Consider the following 14,625-nt stretch of genomic DNA (forward strand, 5'->3'; position numbering starts at 1 on the left):
CATTAACAAGCACCTTCCAGCAGCCATCAGCTGCTTAAAGTAATCGACTTGGCTGCTTACAGGGTGTATTGAAAATACCTTAAATTTTCTTTTAAGGTTTTCCCATTTTTTGGGGGGGGCTTGCTGGGGATTGAGTTGGCCTTGCAGTCCCATATCCTTAATAATCTCCCTAACAAATATAAAATAAATATGTGTAAACAGTGTTCAATACCATACAATTCCAAAAGTTATGAACACAATTCACACTTACTCAAACCCTTGAGCAGATGCGTTCCTCATGCCTGTGAAAGCCTTATCCCTCTCCATATGGAGCCGAATAAACCGAAAGGTCATCTCATCAGTCCCTTTATTAGATAAATATCACAAATATCTTATACAAATATTATACCATTTAGCATCGAGAACAGGTTTCTTTTCTTTTCCCAAATATTATCTCCATGTCAACTACACAGCCTGCTTTTGCTTATGCCACCTGGGCATTAGACAATATATACATGCTTATTGAAATAATGTATACAGTTGTAATAATACATAATGTTCCATTTGAACTAAGATTACAATTTTAACACATAATGAACATGTGCGTGAGTTTCAGATGAATTTACAGGTTTAAATATAAATACTAGGTTTACATATGACTCATTAAAGCCCTGACATTCGGTTCTATTTATTTAATGAATCATAATGCGATCGTTTATTCAACGCGCTATTATTATGTTTGAGATATCATCCACTGGTCTTCATTCATCTTTACTTCATTCATCAGATTTACTTCATTCATCTTTGTGGGACATTACAGCACCGATAGATTTCCTATTAGAAACAACCTAAAATGCATCAGACATCACACAATCAATTCATTTATAAAACAATTGAAGAGCATGAGGAATAAAAGAAAGTTCATGTTTTTTTGTTTTACTCCTGGGCATAACTTGTTCCCCGTGTCCCAAATTGAATAAGTTGGTGTTGGAGCCATAGGCAGGAAACAATGCAATGGCAATGAACTAATGAAGTAAAATTAAGTATGGTGGCCTCATCAGAATACTTATTATCCGGCAATAACTTTAACTTTTTTTATGTAAATTCCTGTCCCCGTTCAAGCACTGAATCCAAGGCCTTCTGAGTTCCCAGGAAAGGATCCCACTAGAAGCTCAGTGATTTTTAGATACAATTTTTTTAGAAGGAAGAACACTAAATTGTGTTTGGTTGACAACTTTTGTCTCGAATTTAATTTGCTGTCTTGTGTGTATATTATTTAACAGGATCATCTTTTTTGTTTTAATTTCTCCAGATTTTACCGAGTTGATTTGACTTTAAAATTGTGCACCAAGCCACATTTTACAAGCTGACCTTCACAGAAAAACTGAGACTCACGCCAGCAAAATTAATGTGTTTTTTTTATATATACAGTAGAAAATCAAATAGTCCATAAATCTTTAAAGAAATTATCCATATTTCTGACACTGGCCAGCACACCTGCCACTCAATCAACACCAAATATGCAAATTGTTATACCAAGCATTTGAAAAGGAGAGAGAACAAACTCTTTAATCAACTGTGTTATGATAGGATGTCAAGTTTAATGCAACATTCTCAATGGAAAGTCTGCATAAGGGAAAGGTGACACTGGGTCATCGACAAAACCTGCCTGTCCCACACAAATGTATAGATGTAAACCATACTTACTGAGATGGCCCCGTGGAAAAAAACAAAAACAAATATTCAAAGGGTTTATTAAAAACAGTAAAGACATTTTATTACAGTTTTTCTCGATTGTTTACACACATTTTCTGAAAGCATGCCTCATATTCTCAGAACTCTACACACAAATAAAAAAAAACACACACAATGGGCAAAACCCCTCAATTCTCCTGCAAAATGAAACTTTACATTCAAAACAATGTTATTTCTTCTCAAAATGGTATTTTGTTTTCAAATGACACACACAAACCATCATATGAATAGACATTTATAAGAACCAGTTGAACACTGATGTGTTCAATGTAAAACACTATGATGAATGGAAAACGTACTCGGTTACTAACGTAACCTCAGTTCCCTTTCGAAAGGGAACTCTACACTACGTCAGAATGACGCTATGGGGAACGCCTCAGGCGTGACAGGTGTCTGAAATAAATATCAACTCACGTCAATCATGTTGACCGGCGACAGCCCGTGAATCATCAGCTTGATTGATTAACGCGCAACCTGGATGTATAAAGGGAAGCCTTGCATACATGACAACATCTTTTCGTCTTCAGGGACTGTTCTGTCTGGTAAGAATATCGGTGTTATGATGAAATGCGCAGAGAAGAAGCAGAGCTTCCGTAGGTGTGCAGACCCGTGCCCAAGGTTCTTGACGCCGGGTGACACACACGATCTGTGCGTTGTTTGTTTGGGTGAAGAGCATGCACGAGAGGCTCTCGAGAGAGCTTCTTGTGCGAACTGTGAGAGTTTTTCTTTGAAGACTCTCCGCTCTCGTCTGACCCTTTTCTCGAGGGAAGAGGGTTCAGCTTCTGAGCCGCGTGGTGCGGGTCCCGCTCGGGCTGAGGCTCAGCGGCGACTCTCATCATGGGGGTCTCAGAAGGAGCTGGCCGAGCGTCTTGAGAGGGAGGTTCACCTCTCAGACAGCTCGTCCACTGACGAGAATGAGCTGCAGGTAGATGATGACGTGTTATCACTATCACCAAATGCGTCTGCAGCTGTTGCTCTTCCGGACGGGCAGGAAATGATTGATGTGGTCAGTCTGGCAGATACTGAGCCATCTCAACCATCCTGCCCTGTGTATGCGGAGCTGGTGGATGTTATGGGGCGCGCCACCGACAGGTTGCAGCTGCCGTGGAGGCGCGTCAGGGAAGAGGCCGCTCGTGGTCGTCTCGACGATCGGTTTCTTTCCAGCCATAGGCCACCAGCTCAGGTGAGCCTTCCATTCCTTCCGGATCTCCATGCTGAGATCAAGAAGGCATGGAAGAACCCGTACTCTGCTCGTATTCATCCACATCAGCGGGGTAGTTTCGCTGCTGTGGATGGAGCGGCCGAGCACGGGTATGTGTCGATGCCGCCCGTTGACGAGACGTTGGCTAACTATCTCGTCTCTGGGCAGGCATCGACACTAAGAGCTCCTACCCTGCCATCCAAGCCGCTTAAAACAACTTCGCGCTTGAATGGCAGAGCATACACTGCAGCGGGTCAGGCCGGTGCTGCTCTGCACACACTCGCTGTGTTACAGGCGTACCAGGCCGACCTGCTGCGGGATCTCGACCAGGGGGCAGGACTGTCCCCTGAGGCGGTTATTGAGCTGCGCCGCACCACGGATCTGGCTCTCCGGGCCACTAAACAATCTGCTGCCGCCATTGGCCGGTCAATGGCGGCTATGGTGGCCACGGAGAGACATCTGTGGCTTAACCTGGCCGACATCGGGGAGAAAGAGAAGACCTTTCTTCTCGATTCGCCGGTTTCGCCCGTTGAACTTTTTGGCCCCTCCGTTCAGACGGTGGTCGAAAAGTTCAGGGAGGCGAGGGCGCGCTCAGCTGCATTTAAGAGCTGCATACCGCTGAGATCCGAGTCCGCGCCCAAACAGGCGGGCAGGCCTGGCCAGTCTGGGTCTGAGGGCCATAGACAGGCCCAGAGGGCCAGCGTCTCTTCTCGTGCGCCTCCTCCTGTCCGGAGTAGGTCACAGAGGAGGCGCAGTTCCCGCAGGAAGAAGGATCTGAGGGAGGTCATCCAGCAAAAGCGCACTCAGCGGCGCTAGGGATGATCTCCCCGGATGCCTTCTTCTGATGTTCCCCAGGCGTCTCTTACATCAGGCCTGGGGCTGGGTCTATGATGAATATCATGTCTGATGGCCCCCCTTCAGCCTGGTTAGTAGGAGCGCCTCTTTCAGGCATGTAAGTGGTTAACCCAGGTACTCTTTTAAAAAAAGAGAGAGTTCCTGACGTGTCTTTACTTTACACGCCGCAGGTGTACTGTCTGGTCTGCTTGGTATAATGTTTTTTGTGCGCAAATAACATATTTCTGTTTCTCTTACAGACCCAGTATCCTGTATAGAGTTTGGGGGCATGTTTTTGGTAAGAAAAAAAAAAAAAAAAAATCTAGTTTTTCTTTTGAAGGTGCTGTATGGCAGGTAGTAGGCCTTTGCAGGCCTCCTTGACCAGACAGTCCTCTTCTGAGAAAAATATATATATATTGTCAGGTTACAGGCCTCACTGGCCTTCCTGAAGGTGAGCTCACATTCTGTGGTTATCAGGTCAGAGGCCTCACCAGGCCTTCCTGAATATGAGCTCCCACATACTGTGGTTGTACATGAGCTCCCACATACTGTAGTCGCCAGGTTATAGGCCTCACCAGGCCTTCTTGGTTAGGAGTTTTTCACATGTCAGGTTTCGGGCCTCGCCGGCCTTCCTGAATGTGAACTCCTACATACTGTGAGTTTCCACTTACTGTGGTTATCAAGTTATAGGCCTTACCAGGCCTTCTTGAATATGAGCTCCCACATACTGTGGTTGAATGTGAGCTCCCACATTCCGTGGTTATCAGGTCAGAGGCCTCACCAGGCCTTCCTGAATGAGAGCTTCCACATATTTTGGGTTAATATGAGCTCCCATTTACTGTGGGTATCAAGTTATAGGCCTCACCAGGCCTTCTTGAATATGAGCTCCCACATACTGTGGTTATCGGGTCATAGGCCTCACTAGGCCTTCCTGAGTATAGCTCTCACATACTGTGTTTGTATGTGAGCTCCCACATACTGTGGTTATCAAGTTATAGGCCTCATCAGGCCTTCTTGAGTATGAGCTCCCACATACTGTGGTTATCAGGTCATAGGCCTTACTAGGCCTTCCTGAGTATAGCTCTCACGTACTGTGGTTGTGTGTGAAGCTCCCACATACTGTGGTTATCAAGTTATAGGCCTCACCAGGCCTTCTTGAATATGAGCTCCCACATGCTGTGGTTATCAGGTCATAGGCCTCACTAGGCCTTCCTGAGTATAGCTCTCACATTCTGTGTTTTTTGGGTTTGAGGCCTCTCCAGGCCGTCCTATGAGCTCCCACGTGCTGTGGTCGTTAGGTCACAGGCCTCACCGGCCTTCCTGAGTTTTAACCTTCCACAATTAGTGGTCACCAGGCTTTAGGCCTCTGCGGCCTTCCTGGTTATGAGTTCTTTCATGTCAGGTGGCAGGCCTCACCAGGCCTTACTGAATGAGAACTCCCACGTATTGTGACTATCAGGTTGCAGGCCTCAGCTGGCCTTCCTGATTTTGGGTTCCCACTCACGGTGGTTCCTTGGTCACAGGCCTCACTAGGCCTTCCTGATTTGAGCTCCCACATGCTGTGGTTGCCAGGTTAGAGGCCTCACCGGCCTTCCTGAGTATGAGTTCCCCCATGCTGTGGTTGTATATGAGCTCCCACTTACTATAGTCGCCAGGTTATAGGCCTTACCAGGCCTTCTTGGTTAAGAGCCTCCACATGTCAGGTTACAGGCCTCACCGGCCTTCCTGAATGTGAGCTCCTACATACTGTGGTCATCAGGTTACAGGCCTCATCTGGCCTTCCTGGTTATGAGCTCCCACATTCTGTGGTTATCAGGTCAGAGGCCTCACCAGGCCTTCCTGAGTATGAGTTCCCACATACTGTGGTTGTATATGAGCTCCCACATACTGTAGTCGCCAGGTTATAGGCCTCACCAGGCCTTCTTGGTTAGGAGCCTTCACATGTCAGGTTACAGGCCTCGCCGGCCTTCCTGAATGTGAGCTCCTACATTCTGTGAGCTTCCACTTACTGTGATTATCAAGTTATAGGCCTCACCAGGCCTTCTTGAATTTGAGCTCCCACGTGCGGTGGTCGTTAGGTCACAGGCCTCTCCGGCCTTCCTGAGTTTCAACCTTCCACAATTAGTGGTCACCAGGCTTTAGGCCTCTGCGGCCTTCCTGGTTATGAGTTCTTTCATGTCAGGTGGCAGGCCTCACCAGGCCTTACTGAATGAGAACTCCCACGTATTGTGTCTATCAGGTTGCAGGCTTCTTCTGGCTTTCCTGATTATAGGTTCCCACGTATGGTGGTTCCCTGGTTACAGGCCTCACCAGGCCTTCCTGGGTTTGAGCTTTTACATGTCAGGTTACAGGCCTCATCCGGCCTTCCCGAATGTGGGCTCACACATACTGTATTTTCTAATCCATTTTCTTTGGTAAGGGTCATGCGCGTATCGCTTCTGTCCCTTCCTATGTGGCTCAGACCCTGGTCTTTCACTTCGGGTCCCATTCTAGTTACTTCCTGTCGTCTCTTTATTACGACAGATGTTTTTCTCTAGCTAACTTCCACATTCTGATGAGCTCCCACACACTGTGGTCACCGTGTTACAGGCCTCACCGGCCTTCCCGAGTGTGAGCTCCCACATGCTGTGGTCGCCAGGTTAGAGGCCTCATCAGGCCTTCTTGGGTTCAGAATGACTAAGTACATGCACTTTCTCTCATGTACTTTCTATTTCCATTTTTTATGGTAAGGGTTGTGCGCTGTACGCTTTATTCCCTTTCTGAAAGTGAGCTCCCACATCCTGTGGTCGCCAGGTTAGAGGCCTTACCGGCCTTCCTGATATGAGCTCCCACATGTTGTGGTCGCCAGGTTAGAGGCCTCACCGGCCTTCCTGATATGAGCTCCCACATGTTGTGGTCGCTAGGTTAGAGGCCTCACCGGCCTTCCTGATAGGAGCTCCCACATGCTGTGGTCACCAGGTTAGAGGCCTCACCGGCCTTCCTAATATGAGCTCCCACATGTTGTGGTTGCCAGGTCAGAGGCCTCACCGGCCTTCCTGAAGGTAAGCTCCCACGTATTGTGGTTGAATACAAGCTCCCCCATGTTGTGGTCGCCAGGTTAGAGGTCCTACCAGGCCTTCCTGGAGGTAGCTCCCTTTAGGCCCTCAACAGGCCTCCTCAGTGTTTTGAAACACAAACACTGGGTAGATCCATGGATCGAGTAGAGACACTCCCCTCGCTGGCAAGGGTTGTAAAGCACTATGCTGAGTCATACTCTCCAGGGTTTCCCGTCTCTGAGATCCGGGCTGAGTGGTTCACTGCCTGCTTCGCAGTCCCTCGGGTTGGATGCCTTCCTAAGGCAAGTTCCAGAGGCTCTGTCTTCGGACAGACAGGAAGTGGCCAGACTTAGTGTCTTATGTACTGACACCAGGTCAGGCCTGCCTGGTGGTATTTCAGGTGGCACGCTCCCCTGAATAGTGACTGGCTGGGAGTCCCTTGGGCCCCCTAGCCACACTCCCTAGAAGGGACCCCTTCTTTTGGAAGCTGTGGTCCTAAGCCTTTGAGCTGGCCCAGATATACCCCCCATTAACTATGTTCTGGCGGTTTCTTGGTTCATTAGCTTGGGTGATGACCGGTAGGGAGTGCTGTCACTGACAGCCCGATGTGACCTAAGGGTGAGTGGTTCCAGTGTTTTCTGAATTACTGGTTCGGACAGTTGTCACTGCCTTTGGGCATGCACTCCCCTCAGCATGGTGGCGTTGGTATATCGTTCCCCATAGCGTCATTCTGACGTAGTGTAGAGTTCCCTTTCGAAAGGGAACGTCTCAGGTTACGACTGTAACCTATGTTCCCTGAGAACAGGGAACGAGACACTACGTCTTCCTGCCATGCCTCGGGGCCTGCCTGCAACAGTCCCTTCAGACGATAGGATGTTGTCATGTATGCAAGGCTTCCCTTTATACATCCAGGTTGCGCGTTAATCAATCAAGCTGATGATTCACGGGCTGTCGCCGGTCAACATGATTGACGTGAGTTGATATTTATTTCAGACACCTGTCACGCCTGAGGCGTTCCCCATAGCGTCATTCTGACGTAGTGTCTCGTTCCCTGTTCTCAGGGAACATAGGTTACAGTCGTAACCTGAGACGTTCTCTCTAGAAGAGGGAACGAGTACTGCGTAAGTATCTTACGCTAGGGGAAAATCCCTTTTCCGCGAGATATTGAAGCCAAAAAAATTATCCTTAATTTTGTATTATTGTAAAACGCGTTGCGGCAGCATACAGACATAGGCAAGACGGCTCGTGTGCCTATTGGCTGTTCTGCGGCAACTGCAGCAGCCTATCGAGCGAGGCCTAGCGTGACGTCAGACCCAATGAGGGTGCTTCGTGCCCGCTGCGTCACGTTCCACCGAAACGGGCGTGGCTTAGGCCTATAAATCCAGCTCGCAGGCAGCTATTTCTGGTTTTTCATCGCCGAAGCTAACCAGAGCGTGTGCATGCACGGCAAGATACGCAGTACTCGCTCCCTCTTCTAGAGAGAACCGAGGTTACGTTAGTAACCGAGTACGTTCTCTTACGAGAGGTCTCTCGTACTGCGTAAGTATCTTACGCTAGGGGACCCAATGTAAAACGCTGTGCGTGCTGGGATCTGACACCAAAGACCCAAGGGCGAAAGCCCGGGGTTCATATAGTGCATAATCACCAGGGGAACTCACAGGGAGTCCGGGAAGAGGGAGGGGCGGAGCCGCGCTCTTCCACATATAGCAGCGTCCCTCAGACGCAAATTACATCATACAGACAGGGCGGAGTACGGCCTGAACTGATGGAAAATTGTGGGTCTTATTCATTGCCCATAAGCATTTTGAGGTCGATCAGCGAGCAGTTCTCATCGAGCAGTGCTCAGCAGACACAGTATTCTGAACCGATAGCATCAGAACAGACAGTACTGGTATATTTAGACCGACAACAGCCTGGCCTGTAAGAACCTCTAGGTTATAAAACCTTATAAATGTAGACGGTGAGGCCCAGCCTGCCGCCATACATATATCTTGCAAGGCAATCCCACTTGACCAGGCCCACGATGAAGCCATGCTTCTCGTGGAGTGCGCTCTGACACCCAACGGGCACTGCATGCCCTTGGAAGTGTACGCCAGCGCAATGGCGTCAACTATCCATCTGGATAGGCTCTGTTTCGACGCGGCCAGCCCCTTGGAACGTCCGCTGAACGAAACAAAGAGTTGCTCCGTCTGTCTGAAGACAGATGAGCGAGACACATAAGCTCTTAATGCCCTGACTGGACAAAGGAAGCTCACGTCTCCTTCCTCGTCAGAGACCGGTAGGGCTGACAGGGAAATGACCTGCGCCCTAAACGGTGTGTTGAGGGATTTTGGAACGTAACCGTGCTTAGGTTTGAGTATAACTCTTGAGTCATTAGGCCCAAATTCCATGCACGTCGCGCTTACTGAGAGCGCGTGTATGTCCCCTATGCGCTTCACTGAAGCGAGAGCCAGGAGAAACACTGTCTTGAAAGACAGGTGTTTAAGATCAATAGTCTGTAAAGGCTTGAATGGGTCACCTTTCATGGCTTCCAGCACCGTAGAAACCGATTTTAATTTCAACAGCAAATGCAGACACTTTTTGTCCAATTTTAATTAGCAGACTTGTGTTTTAATTCCACTAAATGTCACTGACTTGACATTTTACACAATATTTATCAACTCCTTAATGTCCGACAGTAATTGGATTATTGTTTTACATTGCATTTTATTTTCAAGCTTTTGGCAGACCTTTTTAAGCAGTGACTTATCGCACATTCAATGTATACATTTTGCTAGTATAAGTGTTCAAATCAATAATCACTCAAATCTGTAAAAAGGAAATTATCACTGGAACAATTTTTGTTCAGTCCTCCCAAATCATATTAATTTACCTGACACTAAACAACACAGGTGCCACTTATTCAACACATTAAACGCAAATTCTTAGACTGAGAATTTGAAAGTTAGAGAGGGAATAAATACTTTAGACATTTGTGTTGACAGGAAGTCAAGATTATTGCTATAATCTCTGTGGCAACCATCAATAGGGAAAAGGCGACACTGGGTCATGATGTGTTTTATTGGAATAACAATCTACAAAAAGTACAATAAATAAGTTTGTAACATTGAACACTAACCATGGGCTGCGTTTCCCAAAAGCATCGTAAGCCTAAGTAGATCGTGATCTTAATATTACGGTCTGTTTCCCAAAAACATCGTAACTTAAGTAGCACTTGAAAATCATCGTAGATCTACGAGTGCTCTGGAGTAATCGTAAATCCCTAAGTGCGTCGTAAGAAGACAGAGTTATGAGGTCACCTGCAGGACAACCGGCAGATTACACCTTTAACTTTATTCAAATGCAATGTGATTATAATATAAGGTTTTGATTGTACTTTATTGTACACTTTATTACTTTATTATTTTTTGTTTTTGTTAAATGAATGTATAAATAAAATAATTAAAAAGGTCAGAAAACAAAACAAAAAATATAAATAATTTAATCTAATAATTTTAATAAAAATTAAATGAATGAACAAAAAAAAAAAAAAAAAGATGTGATATGCTTCAAAGACTGGGAAAAACAGGAAAAAATCTGACAATGACTTGCTGATATGCACGAAAACCAGCCATGTATTGGGCATTTTTTGGTTGGCCATCATGTGGTCCCATGCCATCTTTGTCCTCCTAGTCCTCCACCACCTCTTCATCTTATTCCTCCCTGTTAAGTAAGGACACTCTCATATGCCCTGACAACAACTACAAACATTCTCAAACTGCTGAGGTGTTGTGGCTGCAGTCTGGACAACAGAAGATGGAGGCCGAGGCCTGGGAGGGTTGTTTGGAGGACTAGGAGATGGTAGGTGCTGGGAGATGGCAGATGAAACTGATGAAGGACCTGACTCAGGCTCAAGCTGTGTTACCCCTACTCCTCCATGGATGTCAATACCACCACAAATGCCATCTGAAGCACTTGTGCCAAGCATTGACAAGGCCTTTTCTTCCTCTGCTGTGAGAAGGGAGGACTCATTGGTCCCACCACCTGTTTTATTAAATGTTGTCCTCTGCAGTGCCCTTTTCCTTTTAGCAAGGCTGGCAAAGTCCTGCCACTTCTTCCTGACCTCCTTCCCTGATCTTCTAATGCCACTAGTTGCAGTCAGTTTTCTAGCAAAATCCCAGATTTTCAGTTTTTGTTTATTTGTATGACTTCCCTTAAACCTGCTGAAAATAATGTTTGTATAGCTCTAAAATGACATTAATCTCCTCTTAAAAAAAAAAAAAAAGTATTTCTTTGCTTTTTTTTGGTTCAGCCATTTTGCTGGTGTAGGTTTGCTGGTAAACACTTGTAGGTTTGTGCTTTTGTAGATTATTGGCCTCGTAGAAAATGCACATCAGTTGAAAACAATTAGGTTAAACATTTCAAAATACAAGCGTGTGCTACAATTACGAGCCATTCTCATTTCAGCACTTGACAAATGGACAGCGACTCTTAAGTAGCACGTAGAACGCGTTCTGGCGTTCATGTTAAGTGCATTTTTGGGAAACGCACGTGGAATTGCGGCGAGCGTTCGTAACCTTGCACGTAGAGAGCGCTCTTAAGAGCTAAGATACATCGTTATCGGGAAACTCACCCCTGTTCTGAACCACTTTACACCTCTAAGACACAGTCTTATTAAAGGTACATTTACAGACTCTTCATTGTGAAACTCATTTACAGAGGAATCACAATGTAACTTATGTGTTACGTTTATGATACAATGTTAAATCTAGTAAAAAGATGCAGTAGATGAAGCAATTGGCATGATATCAAAGTTTAAGGAGACTCATATGATGGGTGTTGTGTTTATAAGTGTTCATAAGTTGTGGCCTACTATTCTGAAAAAGAAGTCAGTTCTTGTAATGTAAGTCCACTGAGGCAGGTTGCAGTGAGAACCCATGTGCATTTTTATTCAAATAAACATGAACAAAATAAACAAGGACTTGAACAAAACCTAACACTCACCAAGAGTGGTTACAGGGAACAAAGCTAGACAAGAGACAACTATAATGATGGCTATACACAAACTATAATGAAGGCTATACATGTATACACAAAGACTAAGACTTAAGCTTCCAGTAAGTTGTTATGCAGTTTGCTAAGAAGCGTCATTCAAATCCTCTATACACTACAGCGCACTCTGTTCATATCGTAGAGATTCTGCTCTCAGTTCAATGAGTTGAGTACTACCACCTGAGATCTGCTGTCACCGCTTCAGTTCACTTGCGAATTGCTACAATGATATGTTATATCCTGCATATTCTAGGCTATGTAACCAGAGAGGGAAGACCACGTGGAATTGCCATATAAAGAAATATATTTATTAAAGATAAAGAATTAACAACGTAGGTTAAATAAAGTCAGTATAGATATTAGGTTGGGAAATAAAAATGTATGCAACAAGAGAAATGAGGTGTCGTGCATAAAGAAACAAAAACGCCAAAAAGGTGCGGGAGAGGAGGAGAAGCGGCGGCCTCCCACAACCAGGTCTGGAGAGATTTTAAAGCCCAAGATCCAGGAAGCAATCACACGCACCACGGCACACCTGTGCTTCGCCCACCTGTAGGGGAGACGCAATAAACAGGAAAAAAGAGACCGGCAGGTCCGTGACAGGTACAAGTTTTTTTTTTTTTTTTTATGATTCTTTCTGTGAGTAACATTTAATGTATCATCAAAAGCTGCTGAGTCTGATAGGCATATGGGTCTATGGATAGCCTATGGGCAGAAGGAGCTCCTCTTTCCTAAATGTAACTAAATTGAGTTGATCAAACTTAAATACATTTCATAGATGATGCTATTTAAATATTTTATGGTAGACTCATTAAATATATATATGCATTACTCCTAATTAGATATAAATAAAGTGAAGTGAACAAAATTTAAATGTCATATCTATGAAGGGCCTGAATTTTTTTTTTTTTTTTTTTTTTTGTGATATACTGTATATGGAGCAAGACGTTCTTAACCAATAGTGGAATATGCATATCTTCTGTCTGTTGTACATTTTACTTTTTTATGAATCGATTCTCAGGCTAAGAAAAGTGTTGGGTAATAGGCAGTGTACAGGTGTAGCTATAGAATATATGTATAAAAAAAAATATATATATATATATAAATTGTATTGAAATCACTGTTATAGCCAATATAAAAGGAGACACTTGGTCATTGATAGCCTTTTTTATTTGAATAAACAAACAACAGACTAATGGCAAAAACTTAAAATTGTTAAACAAATGTTATGGCGTATTTCATTAATATAACTGATTACATGTAATAAAATCAGCATATTATTTGCAGATAACCGTACTTAGCGTTTATACGTAAAATGCATTTTAGATGCATGTTGTCAATAGCATGTTATCATTCAATGCAAACGTATGAGAATGTGTGCTCTAACTATATTTTACATGCAAATACCTACAACTTTTTAATGAGATGTAACATATAACATAACCAAAACCACCACATGAAGCTATAACTATAAGTCAGTGTGCAATTGTGGCCCTTTAAGGCTAGACAGGAAAAAGAAAAGCAATATATCAGCTCCAAAAACTGAATTGATAATTTTCCAGTATAATAAAATAATAAATAACTAAATTTAGCATAAAATGATTTAATTTAACAGCCAATTAATTGATCAATTATTTAAAATGATTAAATAACAACTAAATCATATATCACCATTTCATGGTGCACAAGAGCAGGAGAGTTTCCCAGTGCGGTGCAGATAAAGAGCAGGCTGAACAAAACCAGCTAGGATATAACAGATAAAAACTGTGATCCAAAGTTCATGAATATAGTGGTATGTTAGAGTGGTAAACAATGCTGTTGTAGCAAATGGGACATATATGATAGTCATGCTCACAGTAGTTATTAGAATGATTTGAAATGCTCTTCTCTTCATGTGGTTTTCCTCCTCTCTCTCTCTCCTTCTCTCTCCTGGTCCTGACTGCTTCAGCGCTCTGAGAACAGCTATAAGACTAAACAACTGCATGGAGAAGAAGATGAAGAACTGCGCCGACAAGAACAATGTAAATTTTAAGTTGTCAGAAATTAACAGGCACAGAAAACAGGAGCCAAGAATAGTTATCCAGGCTGCAGTGCAGCAGATCACTCTATATCTGAGAGGTTTGTACTTCAGAAAGGTTACAGGATGAACCACTGCCAGGTAACGCTCAACACAGATCAGACACTGAAACAGAGGACGGCCAGTGAGGGATAGGCCTAGAAAAAAGAGTGGTAATTCTGAGATTCTCTGAAAGCAAACTGACATTATATAAAACAAAAAATTCAGACAGACACCAAGCTCACAAACAGAGAGATTGAGGTTGAAGAACTCTGATGCGACTCCACTTCCTGTTCCTGTGATGATGTGCCATATAATATAGGAGTGAGTAGGAAAACCAAACAGGAGATTCATGCTGAACACACAAATTTTCTGACTTTCAAGTAACCAGAAAGAATCAGTTGTGGAGTTTGTAGATGCTTCAGGTGTGGTGAAGTTCACTGTGTAGTTGTTCATCTCCTTGTCTGTTTGTCTTCAGCAATATACCCTGCAACTGTGATTTACTGGAAAAGAGAAGCGTAAATGAACCAGTGAATTATACTGAGTTCATTCACTCAGGTTTAAGTAAGATTTGAATATTTTTTAATGCATCCAGTTTGAACGATCCAGTTTAGAATTCTAAAAAATCTTTGTTTACATTCAAATAACCAGAGCACTTCATTATTAAATGATATACAGTCTCTTTTAATTCAATATCTCAAAACAATTACACTTGCCCCAAAACCCTTGGACAGATA

The 14,625-nt window shown here is 44.0% G+C and overlaps 1 protein-coding gene across 1 annotated transcript; it reads right to left on the reverse strand.

Annotated features, from left to right (window-relative positions):
* Nucleotides 1-12,322: 12,322 nt before the first annotated feature.
* Nucleotides 12,323-14,344, reverse strand: LOC311296878 (uncharacterized protein; the record flags this gene model as incomplete). Its single annotated transcript, XM_084418862.1, has 3 exons — nucleotides 12,323-12,382; nucleotides 13,504-13,575; nucleotides 13,688-14,344. The coding sequence occupies 3 exons, from the start codon at nucleotides 14,342-14,344 to the stop codon at nucleotides 12,323-12,325; spliced, it is 789 nt and encodes a 262-aa protein (XP_084274988.1).
* Nucleotides 14,345-14,625: the final 281 nt, after the last annotated feature.

This window comes from Rutilus rutilus (assembly GCF_951802725.1).
Source record: "Rutilus rutilus genome assembly, chromosome: 9".
NCBI classification, from domain to species: Eukaryota; Metazoa; Chordata; class Actinopteri; order Cypriniformes; family Leuciscidae; genus Rutilus; species Rutilus rutilus.